This window comes from Liolophura sinensis, chromosome 6 (assembly GCF_032854445.1).
Source record: "Liolophura sinensis isolate JHLJ2023 chromosome 6, CUHK_Ljap_v2, whole genome shotgun sequence".
NCBI classification, from domain to species: domain Eukaryota; kingdom Metazoa; phylum Mollusca; class Polyplacophora; order Chitonida; family Chitonidae; genus Liolophura; species Liolophura sinensis.
This window is the reverse complement of record NC_088300.1, coordinates 41,496,026-41,522,279: the sequence shown is the minus strand read 5'-3', so window position 1 is coordinate 41,522,279 and position 26,254 is coordinate 41,496,026. Positions and strand designations below refer to the sequence as shown.

General features: G+C 37.6%; 1 protein-coding gene across 1 annotated transcript; it reads left to right on the top strand.

Annotated features, from left to right (window-relative positions):
- The first annotated feature begins 135 nt into the window (after window positions 1–135).
- LOC135467216 (MMS19 nucleotide excision repair protein homolog) lies at window positions 136–26,254 on the top strand. The gene is made up of 26 exons (XM_064744979.1): window positions 136–223; window positions 3,780–3,828; window positions 4,679–4,782; window positions 5,079–5,164; window positions 8,106–8,247; window positions 8,592–8,717; window positions 10,370–10,431; window positions 11,620–11,781; window positions 12,458–12,535; window positions 13,529–13,618; window positions 13,733–13,781; window positions 14,877–15,031; window positions 16,196–16,274; window positions 16,632–16,836; window positions 18,290–18,360; window positions 18,831–18,974; window positions 19,613–19,859; window positions 20,888–20,999; window positions 21,694–21,765; window positions 22,193–22,319; window positions 22,955–23,121; window positions 23,735–23,921; window positions 24,170–24,252; window positions 24,494–24,661; window positions 25,183–25,343; window positions 25,896–26,254. Exons 1-26 carry the CDS (start codon window positions 142–144, stop codon window positions 25,930–25,932), a joined length of 3,045 nt encoding a protein of 1,014 aa, XP_064601049.1. The 5' UTR covers window positions 136–141; the 3' UTR covers window positions 25,933–26,254.

The window sequence follows — 26,254 nt, the reverse complement described above, 5'->3', positions numbered from 1 at the left end:
AAAGCAGAAATAACGAAATTTGATCAAAATGAACTTAGTATAAGCATATGTTGGATAATTAGCAGTAATCTGCAAATTAACACATCCTTGTAATAGTATTTGAAAAAAACGGGAAAAAACGGAGGGTAGAGAGAAAGCAAAATGGCTGCGCCCATGTGGCGAAGTGCAGTTGAGGATTATATCGTAGGACTTGCTGCTAATTCCTCAGCCGATATTGTCAGTGGTATGAATCTTTTGTTGCGTAAGGTATTTTGCATGATAACTCACTAGTTATATCTTTCGTGGTTGTGTGGTTACTTATTTATATTAATCACCTGCCACTTTTTCCTCTGGGAACAAAAACAACGCTATTTGACAGATGTAGCCTACTATGTTGTGGAGTTGCGTCCCCTATTCGAAAAGACCAATTTGCTGCCTTTGGTTCTTGAGGATTGCAATGCATTGCTAACACTTTAGTGTTATTTCACTGATGACATCAGAAACATCTTAAACTAGCTACCAGTACGGTAACTGACCGGGTATATAAAGTGTTTCACTACCAGTCCCCCCATTCTTTTGATGTTCTAAGAAATTGGTCAGTATATTTAAGAAATAATGGCTTCATTCACCGTGTATACGCTGTGATAACGGCGGTATAATAGGAAGTGTCCATTTTTTTAGGACTCAGTTCACTGCAGTTATCACAGTGTATACGCAGTGAATGAAGCCATCATTTCGTAAATATGCTGACCAGTTTGTTAAATCACCTGTTCACATGTATTTTACATTAATTTTCAGTTTTTACTCCCTTTCGATTTTCAAATTGATACCTATTCGCCGCTTTATTTTGATTACACTTCTCTCGCGTCAATCACTCCATGGAAGAGTCCACTTTAAAGAAGGTGCGCACTACTACAGGGTTTACATGTCAAGAACTAGTAAGAATTAATACCAAATTTCGCATGTGATTTATCCATACTGGTTGCTGGATGAGCGCGAAGATTTCAGTCGGGAGTGTTGAGATGTGGAAATTAAACATGTGGAAAAGAGATCGACAGACTACAATCATGAACGAGATATTTAGTTAACAGGGTAACAGGGTTAACACTCGGTAAACAGGGTTAACACTCGGTAAACTGTCCACACATACGCCGGTGCCGGACAAAAGATATTACCAGCTACAGACTCTCGGCTCGCTCAACTGCTTTATGTCGTCACTGGCATTATGTAGCCCGGGATGAAAGCCTGCAGGCTTGTATATTCAAACACTTACTTTCCCCTCTCACCAGATATTCGCACGCCAAGCGTGCCATACAAACATCAGAAAAAGAGGTACCACGTAGGCCTTTAATGTGAGCACTGGAAAAGACTTTTTTATTTGCCATTTAAAATGATAAAGACTGGATATTTTGAGCTGGACATATCAAAATTTTGATCGAAAATTAAAAAAAATAAATTAACATGTGTAAGTACAATTTTGCTGTTGCTTTTAGTTATTTATACTTCATACATGTAGTTGCTAAAGTATACATAGATCGGTCAGCGAGTGTAAGTAATCCACCCTCAAGTTAAACACGTTGACTTACATATAGATTACACTGCTTCATGCTGATGACGTCATATGGTTTGTTTTCGTATGTTTAAACTGTTCAGCACCAACCTATCCTCCTAGCAGCTGGAACAACCCAGCTGAACGCTACGACGCTACTCTTCGAGAACAGTGTTGGGTCGTGTGAGAAAATTCACTGCATATACGGTTCAATATATGCATTCGACGTCTCTATTCTCTGTGTAGTACACATTCCGCAGATGTGTTAGAGATTGATGTGTTCGTAACACAGAAACTACAGCTTGGGCATCTATGAAGGCAACAAATTCAAAAACATTTCAAGCTATCCAAAAATATTCAGTATATCACGATTTATAAAGGATTAGTGTCCAGATTTAGCTATTGATCCTAATTATAAGATTATAATCTGTTTAAACAGTATATTACAGAGAGAGCTTCTGAGAAACGCCATGACTTTATATCCACCAAAAGCAATAGATTTACTGCCCTAGGCGATCTCTAGCCAAGTCTAGCTGGCGTAAATAACCTGGGAATTTATATCAAAGTGATGTCATTTTCGTGATGGATTTTAACTACACAGAGGCAAATATACTGGCATATGAATTTGAACCCATTGTGGAAGATGTTAAGATTCAGAGTTTTCAGAAAAGAAGATCTGACAGTTTGTTTGGGTGGGCAGAGACTACCGAGTGTTCGTGGAAAAAATGCATAAAAATTGCCTCATTATCAAGTGATTTTCCGTGCTATATTACTCAGATTAATGTGCCCTTTTCCAGTATTTTTTGGGGTAGCTAATTAGTAGTAAATCTGGGCACTAATCCTTTAATTTCGTGCCAAGTTTCATATGAAAAAAGAAAAAAACGGCCATGAATGCTGGCCTGGGAAGCCACTTTGAATGGGTTATCTCCCTTGTTTGCCCTTTCAGTGGTTGATCACATGACTCGAACAACAATGAGTAGAGCAATGGCAAGGAAATAGACCTGAAAATAAAGCAATTCTTCATATAACATATTTATGGAGGGGCCTCCTTGGTCGAGGTGGTTACAACGTCAGCGAGGCACAATGACCCATTAGTGTCTCACCAGTGGGGTCGCTATGAGTTGAAATTCAGCTCGTGCTGGCATCCTCTCCAGCCGTACATGGGAAAGTCTGCCAGCAACCTGCGGATGGCTGTGGATTTTCCCCAGGCTCTGCCCTGTTTCCTCTGACCATAATGCTGGAGGGGGTCATATAAGTGAAATATTCTTTAGTGCGGGATACAACACCAATCAAATAAATGAATAATATATTTGTGGATAGCTTGAAATGTGCTCCTTTCTCTGTGAAAGAGGTGCACAGTAGTCATGGTCACATGTGTAGTCGACCCATCTCAAATCCCTGTCTTTATTCTGGTCCAGTCCATCATTCTGGTCTTTAAGCCATCCCCTTTAATGCTGGTAATCTCTGCTGCCGTACATCTGCCAGCTTCCTGCAGATGGGCTCTTCCAGGTTTCCTCCCCCTATAGTGCAGGCCACCGTCATATGTAAGTGAAATATTCCTGAATACGGCATAAAATACCAGTCAAATAAATACAATAAATAAATACAGTTGGGGAGCCTGGGGACATGTTCTCACGTAGACTGGAAATATTAACAGTTAGTCTATGTTATATATGCACGCTATGGTGCAGTAATATATTGTATAAAAAAGGGAGAGATGCTGTCCTGTTTTTACACTCATACCTGGTATTTCCATGTACAGGCCTTTTTGGTCATTAATGCCTATACTTTAGTCATTATATGCATTACAGAGCAATCTTAATAGTTTTTAACTGACATGTTTTCAGAAATAATAAATATCAATGTTTTAAATATAAAACAAGCTAATTTCGAAAGTACGCTTGGGTAATGATATGAAATACATGCACAAACAACACCAAAGGCCCGGGCTAACAAAAATGGACTTACACACTCAGCATGTTAATACAGGCATGGTTGTAGTGTTAAAGTAGTCGAGATGTGTCTCTGGCTGACTAAACAGAATTGTTTCATGTTACCCCCTCCATTTTGTTAGGTTTTTCTGGAAGTCTGGACTATGATTTATCACCGCTAGATGTATTACTTATTCAGCCAAGTCCTGAAATAATGATGAACTACTGAGATCCTCAGAATCCATTTCTTCAGAATTTCTTTGCTTAGCTGTGAATTAAGCGACAGTTCTTTTTCATATATTCTTATATTTTAATTTCAGATTTACTGAAGAAAAATGTTACACTTGTGGAAATTGTTGAACATGTGGGGTAGGTATGCAAGAACTGAAATATAAACTGTTATTAAGTTCAAACTGTTGTAAAGAGTCATCAAGTCAGTAATGGGGTGTTTTGGACAGCTGTAGCTGTAATTGTGATGAACATTGCCGCCCATGCCTCCAACATTCATTTCACATCACAAGGGTTTCATATACTTTTGAATACTGAATGATGAGAGTGATAATTTGTACACATTTTGACACATTCTAAGGGTGATGTATGAGACTGTCTAGACTAAAATATAAATATATTTCTAAAACAGAATAAGTTTACAAAGATCAAATATTTCATGAGCTGAAATTAGCCAGCACTTTAAGTAAATGTTGTACTCAATAATTAATGTAGAATGAACTGAATTAAAAGTTGACTCAATTCAGATGAATAAAGAAATCAAACACAGCTGTTTCTATTTTTAAAAAATGAAGGGAGTCTGGTGGTTGGGGGTGGTGGTGGATGGCTGCAGTATCCCCTTCAATTAAGAGGCCATATAAGTCCCAAAAGCTCTGGGATCGTACGTAGCTATACATGTGTTTGAGCATGTATTCAGAGGGAAGAAGTATGCATCCTCAAAGCTGTGATCAGGTCTTTTGGAACAAATTTAGTTGCTGGATAGCTTATGTAATTCATGTACCTGCACTTACATGTACTTTCTTTACAACATAAATATAACCGAAATACATCACCCAAACAAATTAGGGGATTGGGATAGGGGTTACAGGAATCAGAACACATGTTCACTCATATCCACCAACACCCCTAACAGCCCCCTACAACTCCCAACCCCTGGAGGTAGATATCACTTCTAATCCACCCTGTGGCGAATACCTTTTTTCAATACTAGATCCTCCTTAACTAATCCGGATGCCAGTGTGAGAGCTCGAGGTGTACAACTGTTAGCAGATATTGCTCATGGCTTGCCAAGAGGGACTTTAAATGAAAAGGAAAGTAAGTGACCAAGACATTGTTAATATCATATAAACATTATTTGATAATTTAAGTGAAAGTAATTCTTTGCCATGAGTGTAATGTATGATCAGAGTCTGCTTCTTTTGGATGAAAGTAACAGAACAAAACACAATAACTTGTAAAACTTTCAAGTCACAAAATATAGATGTTTTAGTGAGGGGTGTGCTCACCAGACTGATAATATAAATATCTGGTATCCACCGTCTGCCAGCCCTCAGAACTGATAATATCTGTTACAATTATGTTTTCATGCTGTGTTAAACATTTCTCTGTAGCTGACATACTGGTGACGTACATGGTGGAGAAACTAAAGGATCATCATTCTATCCAACCCCATGCCTTGTATGGACTTTTAGCCTTGGTAAGAGAATTGAATGCTCTAAATACAGAATCACATAGCCCTGGTAAGAGAATTTAATGGTGTAGATAGGAAACCACATAGCCCTGGTAAGATGAGTTAATGCTTTCGATATAGAACCACATAGCCTTGGTAAGATGAGTTAATGCTCCAGACATAGACCCACATATCCCTTGTAAGAGGACTTAATGCTTTATATATAGAACCACATAGCCTTGGTAAGATGAGTTAATGCTCCAGACATAGAACCACATATCCCTTGTAAGAGGACTTAATGCTTTATATATAGAACCACATAGCCTTGGTAAGATGAGTTAATGCTCCAGACATAGAACCACATATCCCTTGTAAGAGGACTTAATGCTTTATATATAGAACCACATAGCCCTGGTAAGATGAGTTAATGCTCCAGACATAGACCCACATATCCCTTGTAAGAGAACTTAATGCTTTATATATAGAACCACATAGCCTTGGTAAGATGAGTTAATGCTCCAGACATAGAACCACATATCCCTTGTAAGAGGACTTAATGCTTTATATATAGAACCACATAGCCCTGGTAAGATGAGTTAATGCTCCAGACATAGACCCACATATCCCTTGTAAGAGGACTTAATGCTTTATATATAGAACCACATAGCCTTGGTAAGATGAGTTAATGCTCTGGACATAGAACCACATATCCCTTGTAAGAGAACAATGCTTTATATATAGAACCACATAGCCTTGGTAAGATGAGTTAATGCTCCAGACATAGAACCACATATCCCTTGTAAGAGGACAATGCTTTATATATAGAACCACATAGCCTTGGTAAGATGAGTTAATGCTGTAGACATAGAACCACATATCCCTTGTGAGAGGATTTAATGCTTTGGATATAGAACCACATAGCCTTGGTAAGATGAGTTAATGCTCTGGACATAGAACCACATATCGCTTGTAAGAGGATTTAATGCTTTATATATAGAACCACATAGTCTTGGTAAGATGAGTTAATGTTCCAGACATAGAACCACATATCCCTTGTAAGAGGACTTAATGCTTTATATATAGAACCACATAGCCTTGGTAAGATGAGTTAATGCTCCAGACATAGAACCACATATCCCTTGTAAGAGGACAATGCTTTATATATAGAACCACATAGCCTTGGTAAGATGAGTTAATGCTCTAGACATAGAACCACATATCCCTTGTAAGAGGACTTAATGCTTTGGATATAGAACCACATAGCCCTGGTAAGATTAGTTCATGCTCTGGACATAGAACCACATATCGCTTGTAAGAGGATTTAATGCTTTATATATAGAACCACATAGCCTTGGTAAGATGAGTTAATGTTCCAGACATAGAACCACATATCCCTTGTAAGAGGACTTAATGCTTTATATATAGAACCACATAGCCTTGGTAAGATGAGTTAATGCTCTAGACATAGAACCACATATCCCTTGTAAGAGGATTTAATGCTTTGGATATACAACCACATAGCCTTGGTAAGATGAGTTAATGCTCTAGACATAGAACCACATATCCCTTGTAAGAGGATTTAATGCTTTATATATAGAACCACATAGCCTTGTAAGATGAGTTAATTCTCCAGACATAGACCCACATATCCCTTGTAAGAGGACTTAATGCTTTATATATAGAACCACATAGCCTTGGTAAGATGAGTTAATGCTCCAGACATAGAACCACATATCCCTTGTAAGAGGACAATGCTTTATATATAGAACCACATAGCCTTGGTAAGATGAGTTAATGCTCCAGACATAGAACCACATATCCCTTGTAAGAGGACAATGCTTTATATATAGAACCACATAGCCTTGGTAAGATGAGTTAATGCTCTAGACATAGAACCACATATCCCTTGTAAGAGGATTTAATGCTTTGGATATAGAACCACATAGCCCTGGTAAGATGAGTTCATGCTCTGGACATAGAACCACATATCGCTTGTAAGAGGATTTAATGCTTTATATATAGAACCACATAGCCTTGGTAAGATGAGTTAATGTTCCAGACATAGAACCACATATCCCTTGTAAGAGGACTTAATGCTTTATATATAGAACCACATAGCCTTGGTAAGATGAGTTAATGTTCCAGACATAGAACCACATATCCCTTGTAAGAGGACAATGCTTTATATATAGAACCATATAGCCTTGGTAAGATGAGTTAATGCTCTAGACATAGAACCACATATCCCTTGTAAGAGGATTTAATGCTTTGGATATAGAACCACATAGCCCTGGTAAGATGAGTTCATGCTCTGGACATAGAACCACATATCCCTTGTAAGAGGATTTAATGCTTTATATATAAAACCACATAGCCTTGGTAAGATGAGTTAATGTTCCAGACATAGAACCACATATCCCTTTTAAGAGGACTTAATGCTTTATATATAGAACCACATAGCCTTGGTAAGATGAGTTAATGCTCTAGACATAGAACCACATATCCCTTGTAAGAGGATTTAATGCTTTGGATATACAACCACATAGCCTTGGTAAGATGAGTTAATGCTCTAGACATAGAACCACATATCCCTTGTAAGAGGATTTAATGCTTTATATATAGAACCACATAGCCTTGGTAAGATGAGTTAATGCTCTAGACATAGAACCACATATCCCTTGTAAGAGGATTTAATGCTTTAGATATAGAAACACATAGCCCTGGTAAGAGGATGTAATGCTCTAAATACAGAACCACATAGCCCTGGTAAGAGGATGCAGTGCTCTAAATACAGAACCACATAGCCCTGGTAAGAGGATTTAATGCTCGAAATACAGCATGACACCAGTACATTTGACTGATCTTAATATGGTTAAGGTGAGCGGATTTTATGACATGATATTATGGCAAAACTCTGATTTCCTGAAACTCTGATGTCTGATCATCTCTTATTTGTTGGAATCCACAGACTTCCTGTTCTTTACCAGATGGTGCTGCCGGAAAAATTTGCCACGCCATTTTTACAGAGGTGTACAACCAATCCCTGGCCCAACGCGACAGGCGATCTGTTTACCAGATCTTGTTGAACTTACTGAAATCTAGATTAAAAGGTAAAACATTAAATACACTATAGTTTCACCTTTCTTCCAGTGTTTATAGTACAATGTAGTGATTTAGATTTTTTAAAAGTGCAAATAAACTCATCATTGTTATGTATTCTTTACAGATCAACTAAAACAAGAAGAACAAATTGAAAAGAAAAACTTACCACAGTACACGTTAATCTTTGACGTATGTTCTTGTCTTTTTTTCTTTTTTTTAAAAAACCTTCTAGTTTTTAGTGAAAAGTCATCAAAGGAACAACGGCCAAGTATACATCAAATATTTTAAGTGAAATTTCAGGCCGTTTAATAAAAGTTACATAACTGCCTCTAACCATGCCTGTTGTTACCAGAACTAGAGAAGATGTCTGGGGAGTTTGTACATGGTTTTATCCAGGCTCTGGATATGGAGAAGGATCCCCGGAACCTGGTCATCGCCTTCCAGTGTGTGGAGACCATCTGTCACAATTTGTCCCTAGGTAAAAATGACTGACACTGTATATGAATCCCCAGGGCCTCCATGGCCAAAGTTATTAGCAGGCCAGTGTGGCGCAATGACCCAGTAGCGTCTCATCAATGTGATCGCTGTGAGTTCTTGTCCAGCTCATGCTGGCTCCCTCTCCGGCCGTGAGTGGGAAGGTCTTCAGCAATCTACGAAGGGTTGTGGTTTTCTCTCGGGCTCTGTCTGGTTTTCTCCCACCATAATGATGGCCGTCGTCGTATAAGTGAAATATTCTTGAGTACGGCGTAAAACACCAATCAAATAAATAAATGATTAGGTATATGAATCCTCCTATCACTTGATCATAAAAAGTTAAAAATATACATGCACCCCTCAAAGTTACATGCTTTCAATATGTACACACATGTAGGCCTATGTGTTACTTATTTTATTGGGACCTCAGTCCTTCCTGCGGTATCCCATGGATATCTCATGATGATGGTGCATATTGTAGGGACTTAGCTCAAGTTACTACAGGCATAGCTTGTATGATACCTTCCTAGAGGGGTTAGCATGCCAGCCCTGCGTAGTGACCCAAAAGCTTCTCACCAATGCAGTCACTGTGAATTAAAGTCAAGCTTATACTGGTTTCCTCTCCAGCTGTACATGGAAAGGTCTGGCAGCAACCTGCGGATGGTTAGTGGGTTTTCCTCAGGCCTGGTTTCCTCCCATCATAATGCAGGCTTTCGTCATATAAGTGAAATATTCTTGAGAACGGCATAAAACAGCAGTGAAATAAATAAATAAATAAATAAATAAATATTTGATACCCTGGGCATCAGCGCCCGGAAACAGAGAAAGCAATGTTAAGGGGAAATGTTCCATTGTTGATTTGCTGTGTGCATATTAAATACCGTAAATTACAAAATTTATCACTTGGTGTATTGTGTATGAGAATCAATGTTGAACAAAATGTTAGGGGTGGTATCTTAACTGCATGCATTGAGCTCAGCTTTTGCACACATGTTGAGCACAATAACATGTGGGGTGATGTTCCATAGTTCGTTAGCTGTGTGAATATTAATTACTGTGAATTACAAAATTCACGACTTAGTGTACCAGTGTTGTGTAATGCAATCAGTGTTAATGTAAATGTTAGGCATGGTATTTCAAAAAGTACTACATTATTCACCTGAAGTTTTATATGCATTTAAAGCACAATTACACCAGGTTGATGATCCATCGCTAATGGTCTGTGTGCATATTAATTACCGTAAATTACTAAATTCACAACTTCATTATGTTATGTATTGCGATGAAGTTTTGCATTCATGTGTCTCTTATAGGTGAGCTCTTCTGTAGTCTTGCTACCAAATTTAAGTTTTAGAGATAATATCTTTTAAAAAAAAAACAGTGGTATCTTCATTTAATTTAAAAAGTGAGAACAACTAAAATCTTATAGACATGATACAGGAAAACCTGACCACATTGATAGGAAGAGACCAAATGTCAGCTGTTCATTACACTCATTAATATTCAGTGCAGAATTCAAGCAGAAAAGGTTGGTGCATTCAAAGTATTCTGCATTTGCAAGCTTCACTGTAATACCAGACTTATCTGATTCCAGTAATACTAACAGGAAGCTGTGAATTTTTGATCTCTTTTGTAATCCTCTCCTTTATTTTTCAGGTGTTTTTGTTGAGGAAATGTTTGAAGTCTTCTCCTGTTACTTCCCGGTGGACTTTTCTCCCGTAAGTTAGTGTCCCCTGGCCAAAGAAGACGTTAAGACCTCTTGTCATGTGTTTGTTTGCTTTCCTTGGCTCATCATAGTCACAAAATTTGTGAATGATCTAAAATTCATTGCCAAAAGCAAACTGCAGATCTTTGTGTCAGGTTGAACATCACTCCTGAGTGAATTTTTGTGTTACACTTAACATATTTCCTTTTTCCGTATTGCACCATTTCTCAGGATTAAAAAATGTCACAGTCCTAAAAAACATGCCCGGGGCCTCCATAACCGAGGAGGTTAGCTTGTCTAAGCGGTGCAATAACTCAGGAGCCTTTAACCAGCACAGGCACTGTGAGTTTAAGTTCAGCTTATGCTGGCTTCCTTTCCGGTCTGCCAGCAACCTGCGGATGGTCGTGGGTTTTTACCCACTGGGCTCTGCCCAGTGTCCTCCCACCATGATGCTGGCCACCGTCGTATAAATGAAATATAAAACATCAGTCAAATAAATAAATCAAATAAAAAACATGCCATTATGTGCTCTTTGTTCAATTAATCCTTGAATACAGAGTTACATTGTTTGCATAGTTATTTGTTCAGTGAACACTGTCTTCCACTAACATGGGGTACAAGTTTGTATGTCACATGTTGGACAGTTTGTTTGTAACATGCTGGATAACAAGTTTGGTCTTTCTTTTCGTAAATTCAGTGAGGCAAACCGTGTAAAACACTAACCAGGTTTGCTCTCGTTTAAGGAGTATACATTTTCGTCCAGAATGCGCACTCATCTCTATACCTTGCCAATGTAGGTCCTAATTATCAAAAAATAGCATTCATATCGTGTAGAAATTTTTGAGAAGAAATGTCAAACTATAACCAACTGAGCATTTGAATATAAACAGCTGAGTTGTATTGATATGTAAATTTGCAGTGTTTTGCAGAGCTCTGCGTGTGATTTTTGAATTTCCAAGCCATAGGTCAACTGACTGGATTGTGTTAAAGCACTGTGTAGAGGCTGTTTTATTTTTTGTCTTCTTGGGAACCCTGGCTGGCTCAAATCATCTAATTTTCCGCAACCCGTCGCCAGTGGGGTGGCAAGCTCAAATCCAGCTGTCGCTAATTTGACCGCATTCTTATGCCGAAAGGTTTGTTAGGTACTGGCCAATGGGTCTTCTACATCCCACATCGTGTAAATCTCGCTTGTATTTGACAGCCGCCTGATGATGTGTTAGGAGTTAAGAGGGAAGACTTAGTACAGGGACTGGAGAGATGTATGTCTGCCTCAGCCAAGTTTGCCCCTTTCTGCTTACCATTACTACTGGAGAAGATTTCATCAAACCTGTCCAGTGCCAAGATAGATTCATTCCATGCCCTGGTAAGATGATGACAGTGTACATGGAATTAAGAAGTAATATTTCTGTGCATGAAAATAAATTGTGATATTTGTTGTTGGCTGGGAAAGTTTGTATCAGTTAGAGGTTATGGGCATATTTATTTTCAGCAGCATTCGGTATGGCCTTTCTTTTTGCCTGTCTTTTTTTGTAATATAGGAAGTTAAAAAATTAGAGATTGAGAAACATTGTGATGGTAGAATTGACATTGGCCAGCTTCTGAGAATGTATAAAAAGTGAAAATCATACTCCAGTTTTCTCCACCTGTGAAGGAAGTGAGATATTCGTGTGTGTACTGTAAAAAACACTACATGACACTAAAAACGTAAAGAAGTGCATTTTGGACACAAATAAATGTGAACTCTGGCGCTGAAAATTTTTAAAGTAGGATATCATCTTACCCTACTAATAAAGCTCAAAACCACTGTCTAAAAGCAATAGAACTCTCAGAATTGGGCAAAATGAGCAACTTAGTCATGGTTGAAATTTTAGGTCATGTACAGTAATCAAATGAATAGGGAATAAAGGTACACAGCTGTTGAAGAAAAGTATGTTATTGGAGTTGTTGGTTGAAAGGCCACTGTAATGAAAGAGCGGTACTGAAGACACTAATGATGGTATTTGTGGACCTCTCCTTTGATGTGGGTTTTATTGTTTTAGGTCAAGTGTTCAGAGGTGTATGGAGCCTCTGGCTTACAGGAGTTTCTGGGATCTTTGTTTTCCAGCATCAAAAGGGAGGTAAGCCACTTAAAGAGATAATGGGCTGTAATGTGAATGGTCTTATTTATTGTATGTAACATACAGAATAACTCATAACTCATGTATTACATGCATTACATAATTACGTATTACATAATTAAGCTCACCAATTTCCTGTTACAAAACTGAAAGGATAAGATGGCACCTGGTTAAACCAAAGATTTATTCTCATGCAGTACCCCTGTTATAAAAAAGCTTTCAATGTGCTGTCACATTTTCCCCAAACCATTAAAACAGTTATTAATTAGACCTGTAGTACAAGTATGTACTAATGGCTGTTCAGTTAAGGCCTACTGGGGTGAATATATAAAGAAATAACCACATACTTAACCCATAATAACCTTGCCCAACATGTAGTATTATTCTTCCGAGATTGATGCTTTCACCATCCAGGTTAGCCTTTCAGAGGGCTAAGAATATGTCTGACCCTATTATGTAGATCAGCTACAGTTTTGAAGTTTCAATTTCAGTGTATTCTTCACTTCATATGCAGAAAGCAGATACAAGAAATAAAAATATCTTTGCTAGACAAAAAAGCATTCTCGGATTTATTATGCAAAGTCAATAGAGAACTGGAGGAAGTGAAAATTCAACTGACTGAGTGGAAAGAATAGGATCTGTTTGAACATTGTGAAAGAATTGGTATAGTGGATCATGAGCGGTATCAGTTGTAGCCTTATGCAAACATGTACCACTGTTTAAATTTAGATTCATATGCATTATTATCATTTTAGCATAAGATGGTGGAGCCATTTCCTCCATTTTCACATTTTCAATTTATTCTCATTCAACAGAAGCATATTACGAAAAACTTATTGTTCAGTTAATAATGTCTTCACTTGGCATCGTCTTGATCTTTAAGCTAACATTCTATGTGATTAATTTTTCATTTATTTTTGGGTAGATTAATTATATACTGAAATCATGAAATCTGTCAAAAACGACTGTGTTAATTTTGACCTGTATTTGTAGGTGTTCTCTTCAGGTGACCAGGTTATTGAGGATGCGGCTCTGAATGCTCTGACAGCCATTGTCAAAACTCTGTCAAATTCAGTAAATGAGGTAAGTGGGTTTTGTAAGAAATGATTTTTTGCTCTAATGGTTTTATCTTTACATTGAAATGTTCAGTTGAATATTGAAACTTGAATCCTTTACCCGTTTTTCCTTTCATCACAGAAGGGCAGTGTCTCGTCTTTGGATTCATTCCTGGATGATGTTTTAAAGGGTAAGTTTTAAGAATTACTTCTTTTGTTCAACTTATAAACATTTCACAGTAATCAGCCTGCCAAACTGGCTGACATTGTTGTAACGTCATTTTCACATAAATTAAAACTTTGGAAACAGAACCCACCATTGACTATCATATTCATTGGATATATACTTGTAAAGTATGAATGTAGATAATGTACTGGATATTATTTGTAAAACATACATGTGAAGTATGAATGTAGATAATGTACTGGATATTATTTGTAAAACATACATGTGAAGTATGAATGTAGATAATGTACTGGATATTATTTGTAAAACATACATGTGAAGTATGAATGTAGATAATGTACTGGTTATTATATGTAAAACATACATGTGAAGTATGAATGTAGATAATGTACTGGTTATTATGTGTAAAACATACATGTGAAGTACGAATGTAGATAATGTACTAGATATTATGTGTAAAACATACATGTGAAGTATGAATGTAGATAATGTACTAGATATTATGTGTAAAACATACATGTGAAGTACGAATGTAGATAATGTACTAGATATTATGTGTAAAACATACATGTGAAGTACGAATGTAGATAATGTACTAGATATTATGTGTAAAACATACATGTGAAGTATGAATGTAGATAATGTACTAGATATTATGTATAAAACATGCATGTAAAGTATGAATGTAGATAATGTACTGGATATTATGTGTAAAACACACATGTGAAGTATGAATGTAGATAATGTACTAGATATTATGTGTAAAACATACATGTGAAGCATGAATGTAGATAATGTACTAGATATTATGTGTAAAACATGCATGTCAAATATGAATGTAGATAATGTACTAGATATTATGTGTAAAACATGCATGTAAAGTATGAATGTAGATAATGTACTAGATATTATGTGTAAAACATGCATGTAAAGTATGAATGTAGATAATGTACTAGATATTATGTGTAAAACGTGCATGTCAAATATGAATGTAGATAATGTACTAGATATTATGTGTAAAACATGCATGTAAAGTATGAATGTAGATAATGTACTGGATATAATGTGTAAAACATGAACTGCTGTTGCTCTCTCACAGATTGTAGGGTAGCCCTAAAGGAGCCAGGTCTGCGTTTGTTTGCACCTACTGCTCGTATGCTACAGGCCATGGGAGGAAGTTCTGACCCAGCCTTCTGTAAAATAGCCCAGGTTGTCATGCCAACACTGATGGAGCAGTTTTCGTCTCATACACAGGTAGGTGCTGCTTCTGGACTGTTTGATTTTATTTTCTTAGTACTAGATTTGCAAGTATGTCCTAATGCTCAAGGTCACCATAAATATTTGAGCAGTCACTATATCTATTTGGAAAGTCACTGCAGCCATTTGGCCAATCACTCTATCAATTTAACCACCCACTTTATCTACTGGGCTAGTTGTCACATTTTGTGGGCTAGTCATCTTATCCATTCGGCCAGTCACTGTATCCATTTGGCCAGTCACCATATCCATTTGGCCCTATCCATTTGGCCCTATCAATTTGGCCAGTCACCGTATCCATTTGGCCAGTCACCGTGTCGCTTGACCAGTCACCATTCCTATTTGGAAAGTGACTATGGCCATTTGGCAAGTCACTCTATCAATTTAGCCAGCCACCCTAACTACTGGGCAAGTGGCCTTTTCCATTTGGCTAATCATCATATCCATTTGGCCAGGCACCATATATGTTTTGTCAGTGACCATATCCATTGAGCGTTATGCTATATCCACTGAGCTTATCACCATATCCATTGAGCTAATCACAATATCCATTGAGCTAATCACAATATCCATTGAGCTAATCACCATATCCACTGAGCTTAACACCATATCCATTGAGCTAATCACCGTATCCATTGAGCTTATCACCATATCCATTGAGCTTATCACCATATCCATTTTATACCTGTTTGGAATCAGAGTTGTGATGTTCATTGTTGCTGCAGATTACCATAGGGTGTGTTTCATGTTAAGAAACTTCTGTAAAACTTTTCCAGGTACTGTAAATGACCTACAGTTTTGTCCATGACCAAGTTACTTATGTTGCTTGATTTTGACAGATCTGTTGATCTTAGAAGGTATTTTGAAGTTTGTTTGGAAGGTACAAATGGGAAAATCTAAATTTTGGCTCCAAAAGTAATATTTTATGACTTTTATTTGCCTCTAAATATTCAATTTGTTGGGTGAAGTTTTGTGGCAAATACACAATTTCTGCTTAAAAAACTGTTTGCTTATCTTCGTAGTGCCATTCAGTCATTTAGGACATGTGTACTGGGACGAAAAAGTCTTGGATTGCTCAGATGTTAATAATCATAATACTAAATGTGATGGTTGACATTTATGATTAGTTTTAACTAAACTGGTTGAAACATTTCTCTGCAGGTCACAGAAAGAACAGCCATTTTAAATGTTGTACAGAACTTTGTGAAACTCTCCAATAACTTCACTTTCACAACAGAAGGTTAGTACTACTAATCATGTAGATACACCAATGTGCTCAACAGATCAACAGGTATGATAAGTCTTCAAACACTGCATGAAATAACAATTATGGTATAATTTCATGTAGACAGGCAAATCTTTTTTCAATGTTGGAGGAGGGTATAAAAGTTAAGATAAAAACTTCAAAATTTTAATATCTAATTTGTGAACTATCCTGGCAACTTCCTGTCTTCCTGTTAAAGACATAATTACATGATCAGAAAGCCTAGAAAAATAGGAAAATCGTGAAAACAGAATCTAATCTAAAAAAGGTGATTTTCAGCTTTATTTCTATTCCATTGTTGCAGTTTTTAAAATTCATATTATTTTATTACAGTGGATAACCCGTTAATAAAGTACAAGGAACAGCTTTTCACGTTATGTTGCAATCTACTTATGGGCAGCATCCCAGAATTACGCCTGCATGCTGTCACCTGCCTGACTGCCATGATGTCAGCTAAGCTTCTTAGTACAGCAGACCAGGAGCTGATGGCCGATCATTTGACTGGACTAGTCCTCACAGATACAGATGCCACACTCAGGTAGTCCATGTACTGTGTTAAATGTTATAATTAGGCATGTTCCTGAACAGAATGGTGACCTGAAGTATGCTGTAAATGTTGTAGGCACATTTGGAGTTAATGAAACGTTCATACCTGTGTTCTGAACAACACCCAAATGTCCTGCACCAGATTCATGTGAGTAAGGAAGTTACATGTATTACCTTGGCTGAGATGGTTAAAGCACTGTTGTCCTGTGACCATCAGACTGTTGACCAGTGCAGTTGCATGCTTGAATCAAGTGTTTGCTGTTTTGGCTGCTGCTTTAAATTTGTGTGTGTGTGTGGAGTACGTGGATAAGGCTGGTAGTTTACATCAGGTACGTGGATAAGCCTGGTAGTTTACATCAGGTACGTGGATTCAGGCTGGTAGTTTACATCAGGTATGTGGATAAGGCTGGTAGTTTACATCAGGTACGTGGATAAGGCTGGTAGTTTACATCAGGTACGTGGATAAGGCTGGTAGTTTACATCAGGTACGTGGATAAGGTTGGAAGTTTACATCAGGTACATGGATAAGGCTGGTAGTTTACATCAGGTACGTGGATAAGGTTGGTAGTTTACTTCAGGTACAAGGATAAGGCTGGTAGTTTACATCAGGTACGTGGATAAGGCTGGTAGTTTACATCAGGTACGTGGATAGGGCTGGTAGTTTACATCAGGTACGTGGATAAGGTTGGAAGTTTACATCAGGTACGTGGATAAGGCTGGTAGTTTACATCAGGTACGTGGATAAGGCTGGTAGTTTACATCAGGTACGTGGATAAGGCTGGTAGTTTACATCAGGTACGTGGATAAGTTTGGAAGTTTACATCAGGTACGTGGATAAGGCTGGTAGTTTACATCAGGTACGTGGTTAAGGCTGGCAGTTTAGATCAGGTACGTGGATAAGGCTGGTAGTTTACATCAGGTACATGGATAATGCTGGTAGTTTACTTCATGTACAAGGATAAGGTTGGTAGTTTACATCAGGTACATGGATAAGGTTGGTAGTTTACATCAGGTACGTGGATAAGGTTGGTAGTTTACATCAGGTACGTGGATAAGGCTGGTAGTTTACATCAGGTACATGGATAAGGCTGGTAGTTTACATCAGGTACAAGGATAAGGCTGGTAATTTACTTCAGGTACAAGGATAATGCTGGTAGTTTACATCAAGTACGTTGATAAGGTTTGTAGTTTACATCAGGTACATGGATAAGGTTGGGAATTAACCCTTCCCATTCCAATTTCCCCACCCATTAACCGGACGGCTGTCATATAAGTCATAATTTTTTTAGTATGATGTTACATACCAATCAAATTATATATCCAGTAAGATTTTTGTGTTGAGAGACATACATCAGGAGAGACATACATGTACTTGTAGATCTTGCCGTTGTGCATGTATTTGTGTGTTTACAGGGCATCGAGTGAACACAGCTTGTCATGTTTAGGGCCTCCTCCCCTTCTGTGGTCGTAGACAGAGTGATACCAGCTCTGGTTAACTCCCTTCATGCAGAATCAGGTGAGTGAAGTCAGGTGCCTTTAGTGTTCACAGACAATTGTCTGGTTTCCTGTATCAAGGGAAGATAATTTACCAGTATAAAGAAGTACATGGAATATATATCACGCATCAACTTTGTAAATATGAACAAAATTAATTTAATCAACTCTACTTACACCTTAATGTAATGAATTCTTCTCCCCTTTCATTATTACTTACTCTGGAAAAGTGGCAGACAGTAAAACTCTCCGTCTGTGGGTTGATTTAAAACAGGCCAGTTGGTCTTTCTTACATCTGTTGAGTATCCATGCATATCCAAGTAAGACAAACTTTTTCAGTATGTAGTTTGTTTCAAATCACTGTTAAAATGTGAATATTAGAAATAAGGAAATTTCAAGATATAAATTTAAATCGTTCATGCGGTTTATTTATTTATTAGTATTTATTGCTTGATAATCACTGTTCAATGTGTCATGCTTCTTTCATTGTAGTTCACATGGAAACTGATGGACAAAATCCTTCATTGTGTAACAATGTCTTCTGTCTGCAGACCATGGTATCCATAGCAACACATGAAAATATTGTACTTAATGTACTGCCAGAATTTATTAAGTATCTGAAATACTTATCCAGAGGTTAGTATTACATAACAAGCACACAGTTTAATCCTTTAATCTGTTTATAATAGTGTCACATATTATCCATACTCGTCTTAAACTGACATTGTTTCTTTTTATGTTTACATCTGTCTTAAAAGTTATCTCTTTCATGCTTTTAACTTTTTCGCTCTTACATGGGCACGTATTTTGGTACAATCTTGCAGATTTACTATTATCTCTGTCTTGCATGTAGCATCATAGACTCAGGTTATTTTGTCTTCTGGACGTTGGGTCATCAGAAATAAATAAATTATAATAAGGCAGCTTATATCAGTTGAACACTGTACATTTATATGAAGTACTGTATTTCATTCAGAGTTAAACATTTTTTAAGTGACACGTTTTGTTTGATACTGAATAATTCACCTATGCTGTAGGGTACCTTAAAGAGTTATTTGTGAAGTTGGGTCAATTTGTTCTCATGAAAACTTATGTGGAGAAATGAAAATTATAATTTTTAGGCTTGTATGTGCTTCTGAGAGTGTAATTTTGCATTCCAAACTTCGGGTGAAATACCCTCCTCCTGAGGCCCTGCTTAGTGACTCTAGGTTGTGCAGGTGTGTGTTTGTCATTATAAGTAGTCATGTTGACGATTGTAACTTTTGTGTCAACAGAATCCAATAGTGGTGACATGGAGGACTGTGCTGTGTGTGTGTGTGAGTGTATATACCGTGTGATGGAGAAGATGATGACCTCTGCCTCCGTGGTCCAGTACTGTCTGTCCGTCACCATCCCTGAACTGGTAGGACTCCTGGTCAGCCAGGCCGTCCAACCTCAGACTAGCTCTCTCCTCCACTCTGATGCTGCTGTGAAGAACGTCGCAAAAGCTGTACAGATTTTAATGACAAAGCTCTCGAAAAGGTAATTCATTGATAGGGGTATATAGGAATATTAATTATTTGTATGTGTCTGTCTAGCTGGGCACTCCACATAAATGGGACAGGGCAAGTATTGGTCAGCCAGTTGTCAGTGTCATTATGCTGTGACAGGTTAAGGTGTCATGACATGTCTTTGGCTAATGATCCACTGAGGCAGCACTATCTCGTATATGTTAACATTGGGAAACATGTGGATTGACAGAAATAATCTAGAAAGCAGTGTTAAAAGGTAAGAAGACAAAGTTTTCAAATTTAATGTGAATGGTTTTTTTTACTTACATGTATACTGTTTTCAGGAGTTGTTTTTTTTCTCTTCTGTCAAATACGGTGAACAGGTGTTCTACAGGTAAAGTTTATCTTGGCTAATATCCAAAGTACAGCATAACTAATGTAATGCCCGGATTGTTCGCATTCTATCACAGTAAGAGCAATACTAGTGTGAATGTTAGGGAGGGTATCTTAGAAAGTACTGCCTGTATTGATCGCACATTTTGCATACGGGTAAAGGACAGTGGCATGAAGAGGATGTTCCATCATCTTAGCCTCTTGTGTACTGAAACCAAAAGTATGGTAAATGTTATGGGTGGTAACAAATAACATGAGGCGGCTGTTTCATCATTGGCGCCCCGTGTTACAAATTTACGATTTGGAATCAGTTTTAAGGTAAGTGTTAGAGGTGGGATCTCAAAAGTATTGCATGTATTGAGCTCAGGTTTCGCATACATGGACATGTAAATCATTCATGTGATGTCTTCATGTGTGGTAATTAAATTGCCATTTACATGTATTAAATGCTTTCTGTACTGAGCTGAAATTTTGCATCCATGAGTCTCCTACAGACTAACTCTGTGGAAGCCTTGCTACCAGATGTAACTTTCAAACATTTTTTTTTTTAATGTTAGGTCAAATTGATTTCAGTATTTTGATTTTCAGTATACTATTGATTTTCCATAGTATTTTTCTTCATTTTATATTATTTTTAGTACCAAAAAACGTACACTTGTGTTTCAGTGAGAGCAAGGACTTCTCCACTGCTATGGTGGATCTGTTTTTACAAGGGACCCTGCCTGCCTCTATAAGGGATTACAATATCAAACTTGATATGCCATTTCAGCCTCTCTCTGTAAGTAATCAGGGGAATTTCTTTGTACTAGTTTTCACAGCAGTCTTTTTATATTCACAAAGTATTTTTCTCACGAGCTGAAAAAAATACTATATTGGACTGCAAGTATGCACATACATGTTTATGGAATTTATATTCTGATAAATTGAAATAAATTCCGATAAATTAGTTTTCATTAACTTTCTACATGTTAATGTCTGTTGAAATATATAAAAAAAACATTCTTAAGTAACTCCCTGATACCATTCAAGTCTAATGTTGCTTTCTCCAGAAGTTACCATTCTCTTACATTTTATTGAGATGCCCTGCCTAGTAGTAGGTCTTCCCTGCCAAGTGTTTAACATGCTAGCCCAGCACTAGGACTCAGAAGGTTCTCACTAACACAATCTCTTTGAGTTCCAGTCCAGCTCATGCTGGCTTACTCCCTGGTTGTATGTGGGGAAGCTCCTGCAGCAACCTGCAGGTGGCCATTGTTTGCGCAAAGCTCTGCTTATTTTCCTCCAACTATAATGGTGGATGCCATTAGGTATGGTAAGTATTCCTGAGCACAGTGCATTGCACCAGTCAAATAAGTAAAAGAAATTGCCGAGTCCTAAAACTAATGTACCAGGTGTTGCTGGTGTTATAAACTCATTTCACTGATTTACCTTAAATGTTGTGATAGCAGTGCTAACAGTGATGTTGTTTTTTGCAGGTTTCATCACCATGGAAACAGTCTCAGCTTGTTTGTGTATTGACTGCAGTAGTGTGCTCCTTACCTAAAGAGGTAAATGATATTAACGGTCAATCTGAATTTATCACAATTGACCTAATGTAACACTGTGAATGTTTACATGTTTTAATGTGCTCTTTCCAGAAATGATGAAAGTTTTCTGAACCGTCAAACGTTCAGATATAATCCTCATTAGTTTAATCTGATTTCCTGTTCACGATGTAATGCTGAGTATTGGTACAGTGCTGAATCCAGATCATGTCTCTAAATCCAGTCAGGACTTTCAAGCATGATTGATGTATGTATTGGTGATAACACGTAGTAATAATAAAAGTTTTTAAAGTAGTAGTAATAATATTAGTAGTAATAATAACAAATAACAAATTTAAGTACATGTTTAGTAATTACTCATATTATGTAAAAAAAAAAAAAATAGATCATGTGGGACATGCCTGTGTTATTTGTTACTGTGGCCACACAGGATAGACTGAAAGAAGAGGCAGAGCTGTTAGAGAAACTGACAGACCTAGCCCTGAAGAATCTTCACGCGGCTACCAGTGACTCAGCAGCCAAGTGTATTGGAGGTTTAGTCAACAAGATACCTGATGGTAAGTGTTTGTGAGGAACTTGTGCTAACAGGGTAGCTGACAGACTTGGCGCTGAAGAATTCTCACTCATTTACCTGCGAGTCAGCTGCCAAATGTATTGGGGGTCTAGTCAACAAGATATCTGATGTTAAATCTGTTTGTGAGAAACTTTTGCTAATAGGGAAGCTGACAAACCTGGCCCCGAAGAATCCTCACTCATTTACCTGTGAGTCATCAGCCAAATGTGTTGGGGGTTGTAGACACTTGCAGATAAGCCTAGTTGTGAGGGACTGATGCTGTTGTACAATGATTTGCCATGAGTCCAAGCTCTGTCACTGGGAAAACATTGAGACAGGGTGTGGAATATGAGTGCCTGAAGCAATCCAGTGGTCTTTGGGAGCTGACTGGTGAAAATTCCATCATTTGACACTGATTCTAACGGACAGAGCGAGCTCAGTATATATGTGAAACTGCTGGTAGCGACGTGTAAGACTACTTATTCAAGTAGGAAAAGTCTGGGATTGTGTAAAGTTTATAGTCTCAAATAGTGTGAAAGTTAATCTTTTCATCTTCAAAATCAAAGCTTGATTCTTGTCTTTCTGTGACCTGAAGTTGATTTATGCAGCCAATGTTTACTTCTGTTTTACATTTTACAGAGCAGGAGTTAGGATCAGTGGCGTCAAAGTTAAAGGGGAGACTATCCGAAGTAGTCACATCAAAAATGAACCAAAGTGAGAGATGCAGAGCTTTGACCGCAATAATCTGGTTGACTAAAGCTTTGGTATTGCGTGGTCACCCTTTTTCTAGTGACCTCATAAGTCAGGTGAGTAGCATCTCACCATTTCGTAGCTAACTTCACAAAATACACAATCAAGGTTCATCTTACATGTATAGGCAACGTGTGTCAAGAAATATTCAAAACATATAGCTCTACTGAAAAAAGACAGTTTTGTTCTTTAAAATACTCAGTGTTGTTGATGTTGCATCTGTTTGTCTTGTTCATGTTGATTGTGTTTATGTTGCTTCAGATTTCCTTGTTCATGTTGCTTCTTTTCATGTTGATTGTGTGCTAATCTTGTTCATGTGGCTTATGTTCATGTTGTTCATGTTGCCTCTTTTCATCTTGTTGATGTTGCCTCTGTTCATTTTATTGATGTTGCCTCTGTTCATGTTGTCCATGTTGCCTCTGCGTATCTTGTTTATGTTGTTCATGTTGCATTCGTTATTCTTCATGTTGCTTCTGTTCATGTTGCCTCTGCATATCTTGTTCATGTTGTTTGTGTTCATGTTATGTTGTTTCTGTTTATCTTTTTCATGTTTATGCTCATGATATCACTATTTGTGTTGATATTCCCTCTGTTTATGATGTCCTTGTAGCCTCAGTTTATATTGTCTGAGTGGCCTCTAATTATATTGTCCACATTTCTTCCCCTCAGATTGTGTCTTGTCTGGAGGATACTGAGCTGGGATGTACAGCGGCTGATGGTTTTAGGGTGCTACTCCAGGAGTGTGATGATGTAATGACCCTGGCTCAACAAGCTTATGTCAAGCTTATGTACAGACAGAGAATCTTCATTGAAAACTTGCCCAAACTTGTGCAGGGCTTTAACAAAACTCAGCACGGTGAGATTTTATTCTGTGTCTCTTACAATTATTTCCCCTGACAGTGCACTCTCTGTTGTGTGATGACAGATATTATCTACATTAAATATTTGGAAACTGTTTTGCATTGATGTATTCCTTATTTTTTACATTTGTCCCTATAGTGTTATTCAGGTCTTAGTTTTGCTTGTGTACACACCACGGTGATGTGAAGATCTTCGCTAGGAACCATTTTAATTAGATACTTTTGCTATTATCTCTTCAAACAGATAACAAGAAGCACTACCTGCTGGCTCTGTCCCATCTCGTGACATTTGTTCCAAAACAAGTCCTACTCACAGAAGCAAACACTGTAAGTTTTTATAAAAATCTGTTCTCAGTCACTTTCCATGCTTTTTGTTTTGCCTGTAAATTTGACATTTTTGAGATTTTATGAAATATTCAGTAAGTATCACATCATACACTGCCTGATACTTTTTCCTGTTTGAACTAAGAAAATCCTAGATACTAAAAAATACTGTTAACCATTAAAAAAACAATATCTTTCATGCTATGATTGTACTGTACATGAAACTATTTTGAACTTGTTGCAGTTAGCTCCCTTGATGGTGCACTCCCTGCTGTGTGATGACATAGACCTGCAGTTAGCCAACCTGTCCACACTCCGTAGTTTGATCACTGATGCCCCAGACCTCATCTCCAAACATGTTGACTCTTTAATGCCACAGCTGCTGAAGCTGTCATGTAAAGGTCAAACAATGGTAATACTATGTTCATGTATTCTGAGTGTTGATATAGTTTTTGCGAGATTTTGCAATCTCTGGTGACGTAAAAAATTATTCATTGGCACATAATTTGCAGGAAATTTATAGAATTTTTTATTAACCTTAGGTCATGTGGTAGGAAGGACATGTATGAAGTAGTTTGGGTTGTTGATAGGTTTCTGATGCATAACAGGTGAAAACTCATAAGAGCTGCAGCATCCCTCAAAACGTCAATGTTATCTCGCACTCATGGAACAAAAGATAGGATAACAAAAATTTGACTAAAAAACAGAGATATTTTAGAGGTGCTTGTCACAGCTAAAAATTTAGCATTCAAATATATGTATTTAAGTAAATTGAGCAGAAAATGTGGTTATGAATTTGTTTTTGTCTTAAAAATTTCTCCCTCATGTATTGATTGTGTTAAACTAAACGGATACTACACACAAGCATTATTTTATCGCCTGACCATTGGAACTCAAACATGAAAGATTAAAATACTTTTCATTTCCTCGCAGAAAGTGAGGATAGGAGCTTTGAAATGTTTGTCCTCATTCACCCACCTTCCCCCTCATGTGATAATGCCTCACAAGTCAAAGGTGATACGAGCCCTGGAACCAGCATTGGATGACCACAAGCGCCTAGTGAGGAAAGAAGCAGTCATTGCTAGAGGGGAATGGTAAGTTACACATCAAGGTCAATGCTAGAGGACAGTGGTAAGTTACGCATCAAGGTCAGTGCGAGGGGAGAATAGTAAATTACGCATCAAGGTCAGTGCTAGAGGAGAATGGTAAGTTACGCATTAATGTCATTGCTAGAGGATAATGGTAAATTACACATCAAGATGAGTGCTAGAGGAGAATGGTAAGTTACACATCAAGGTCAATGCTAGAGGAGAATGGTAAGTAATGCATCAAGGCCAATGCTAGAGGAGAATGGTAAGTAATGCATCAAGAAGGTTTCTTGTTCGGCTGAGATTGACTAGAATGAACGCAGAAAATGAAGATGTTGCAATCATCGTCAGGGAATACATCAGAAATCATGTCTACTAAATATACCATGTTGTAGATTGATGTATAGTTTTCTCTTGTGTAATTGTATGTGTATACTGTGTGATTGGGTGTATTGAAGTTATATTAGGTCGAAAATGAATTTCAAGAGGAAGAAGATCCGATATTGTGGACATCTTTGTCACTTGTCGCATTGAATACTGTGTTTTTTATGGTTACAGGTTTTTGCTTGGGGAGCCTATGAAGTCAGCAAGATGATGTCAAAATTCATTTTACCATTGAGTCTCTTCTGGCAGTGTTTTATAATTCTGCATTACATTCTGATCATGCAAAATCTCCTATTGTATCTGCCCCCCCCCTCCCCCCCCTACAAAAAAAATGTAAAACTATATTGGAAGTCTAATTTTGTGGAGAATACATACATGTCAGTATTACTCAGCACAAAGCATTATTACATGCATATCCAAATACTTAATAGCAGTTAATTCCTTCTCTTATACATTAACATATAGGTATATAGAACATAAGGCCAGTCACACTGCATTCCTAGTTTTCTGTCACCACCCACATGTCCATGCCT

Coding starts and splice junctions, on each gene's coding strand:
- LOC135467216 (XM_064744979.1), top strand. CDS start 142: ATGGCTGCGCCCATGTGGCGAAGTGCAGTTGAGGATTATATCGTAGGA. Junction 10,432..11,619: donor TCCCGGTGGACTTTTCTCCC/GTAAGTTAGTGT, acceptor TGTATTTGACAG/CCGCCTGATGATGTGTTAGG. Junction 13,782..14,876: donor CCTGGATGATGTTTTAAAGG/GTAAGTTTTAAG, acceptor GCTCTCTCACAG/ATTGTAGGGTAGCCCTAAAG.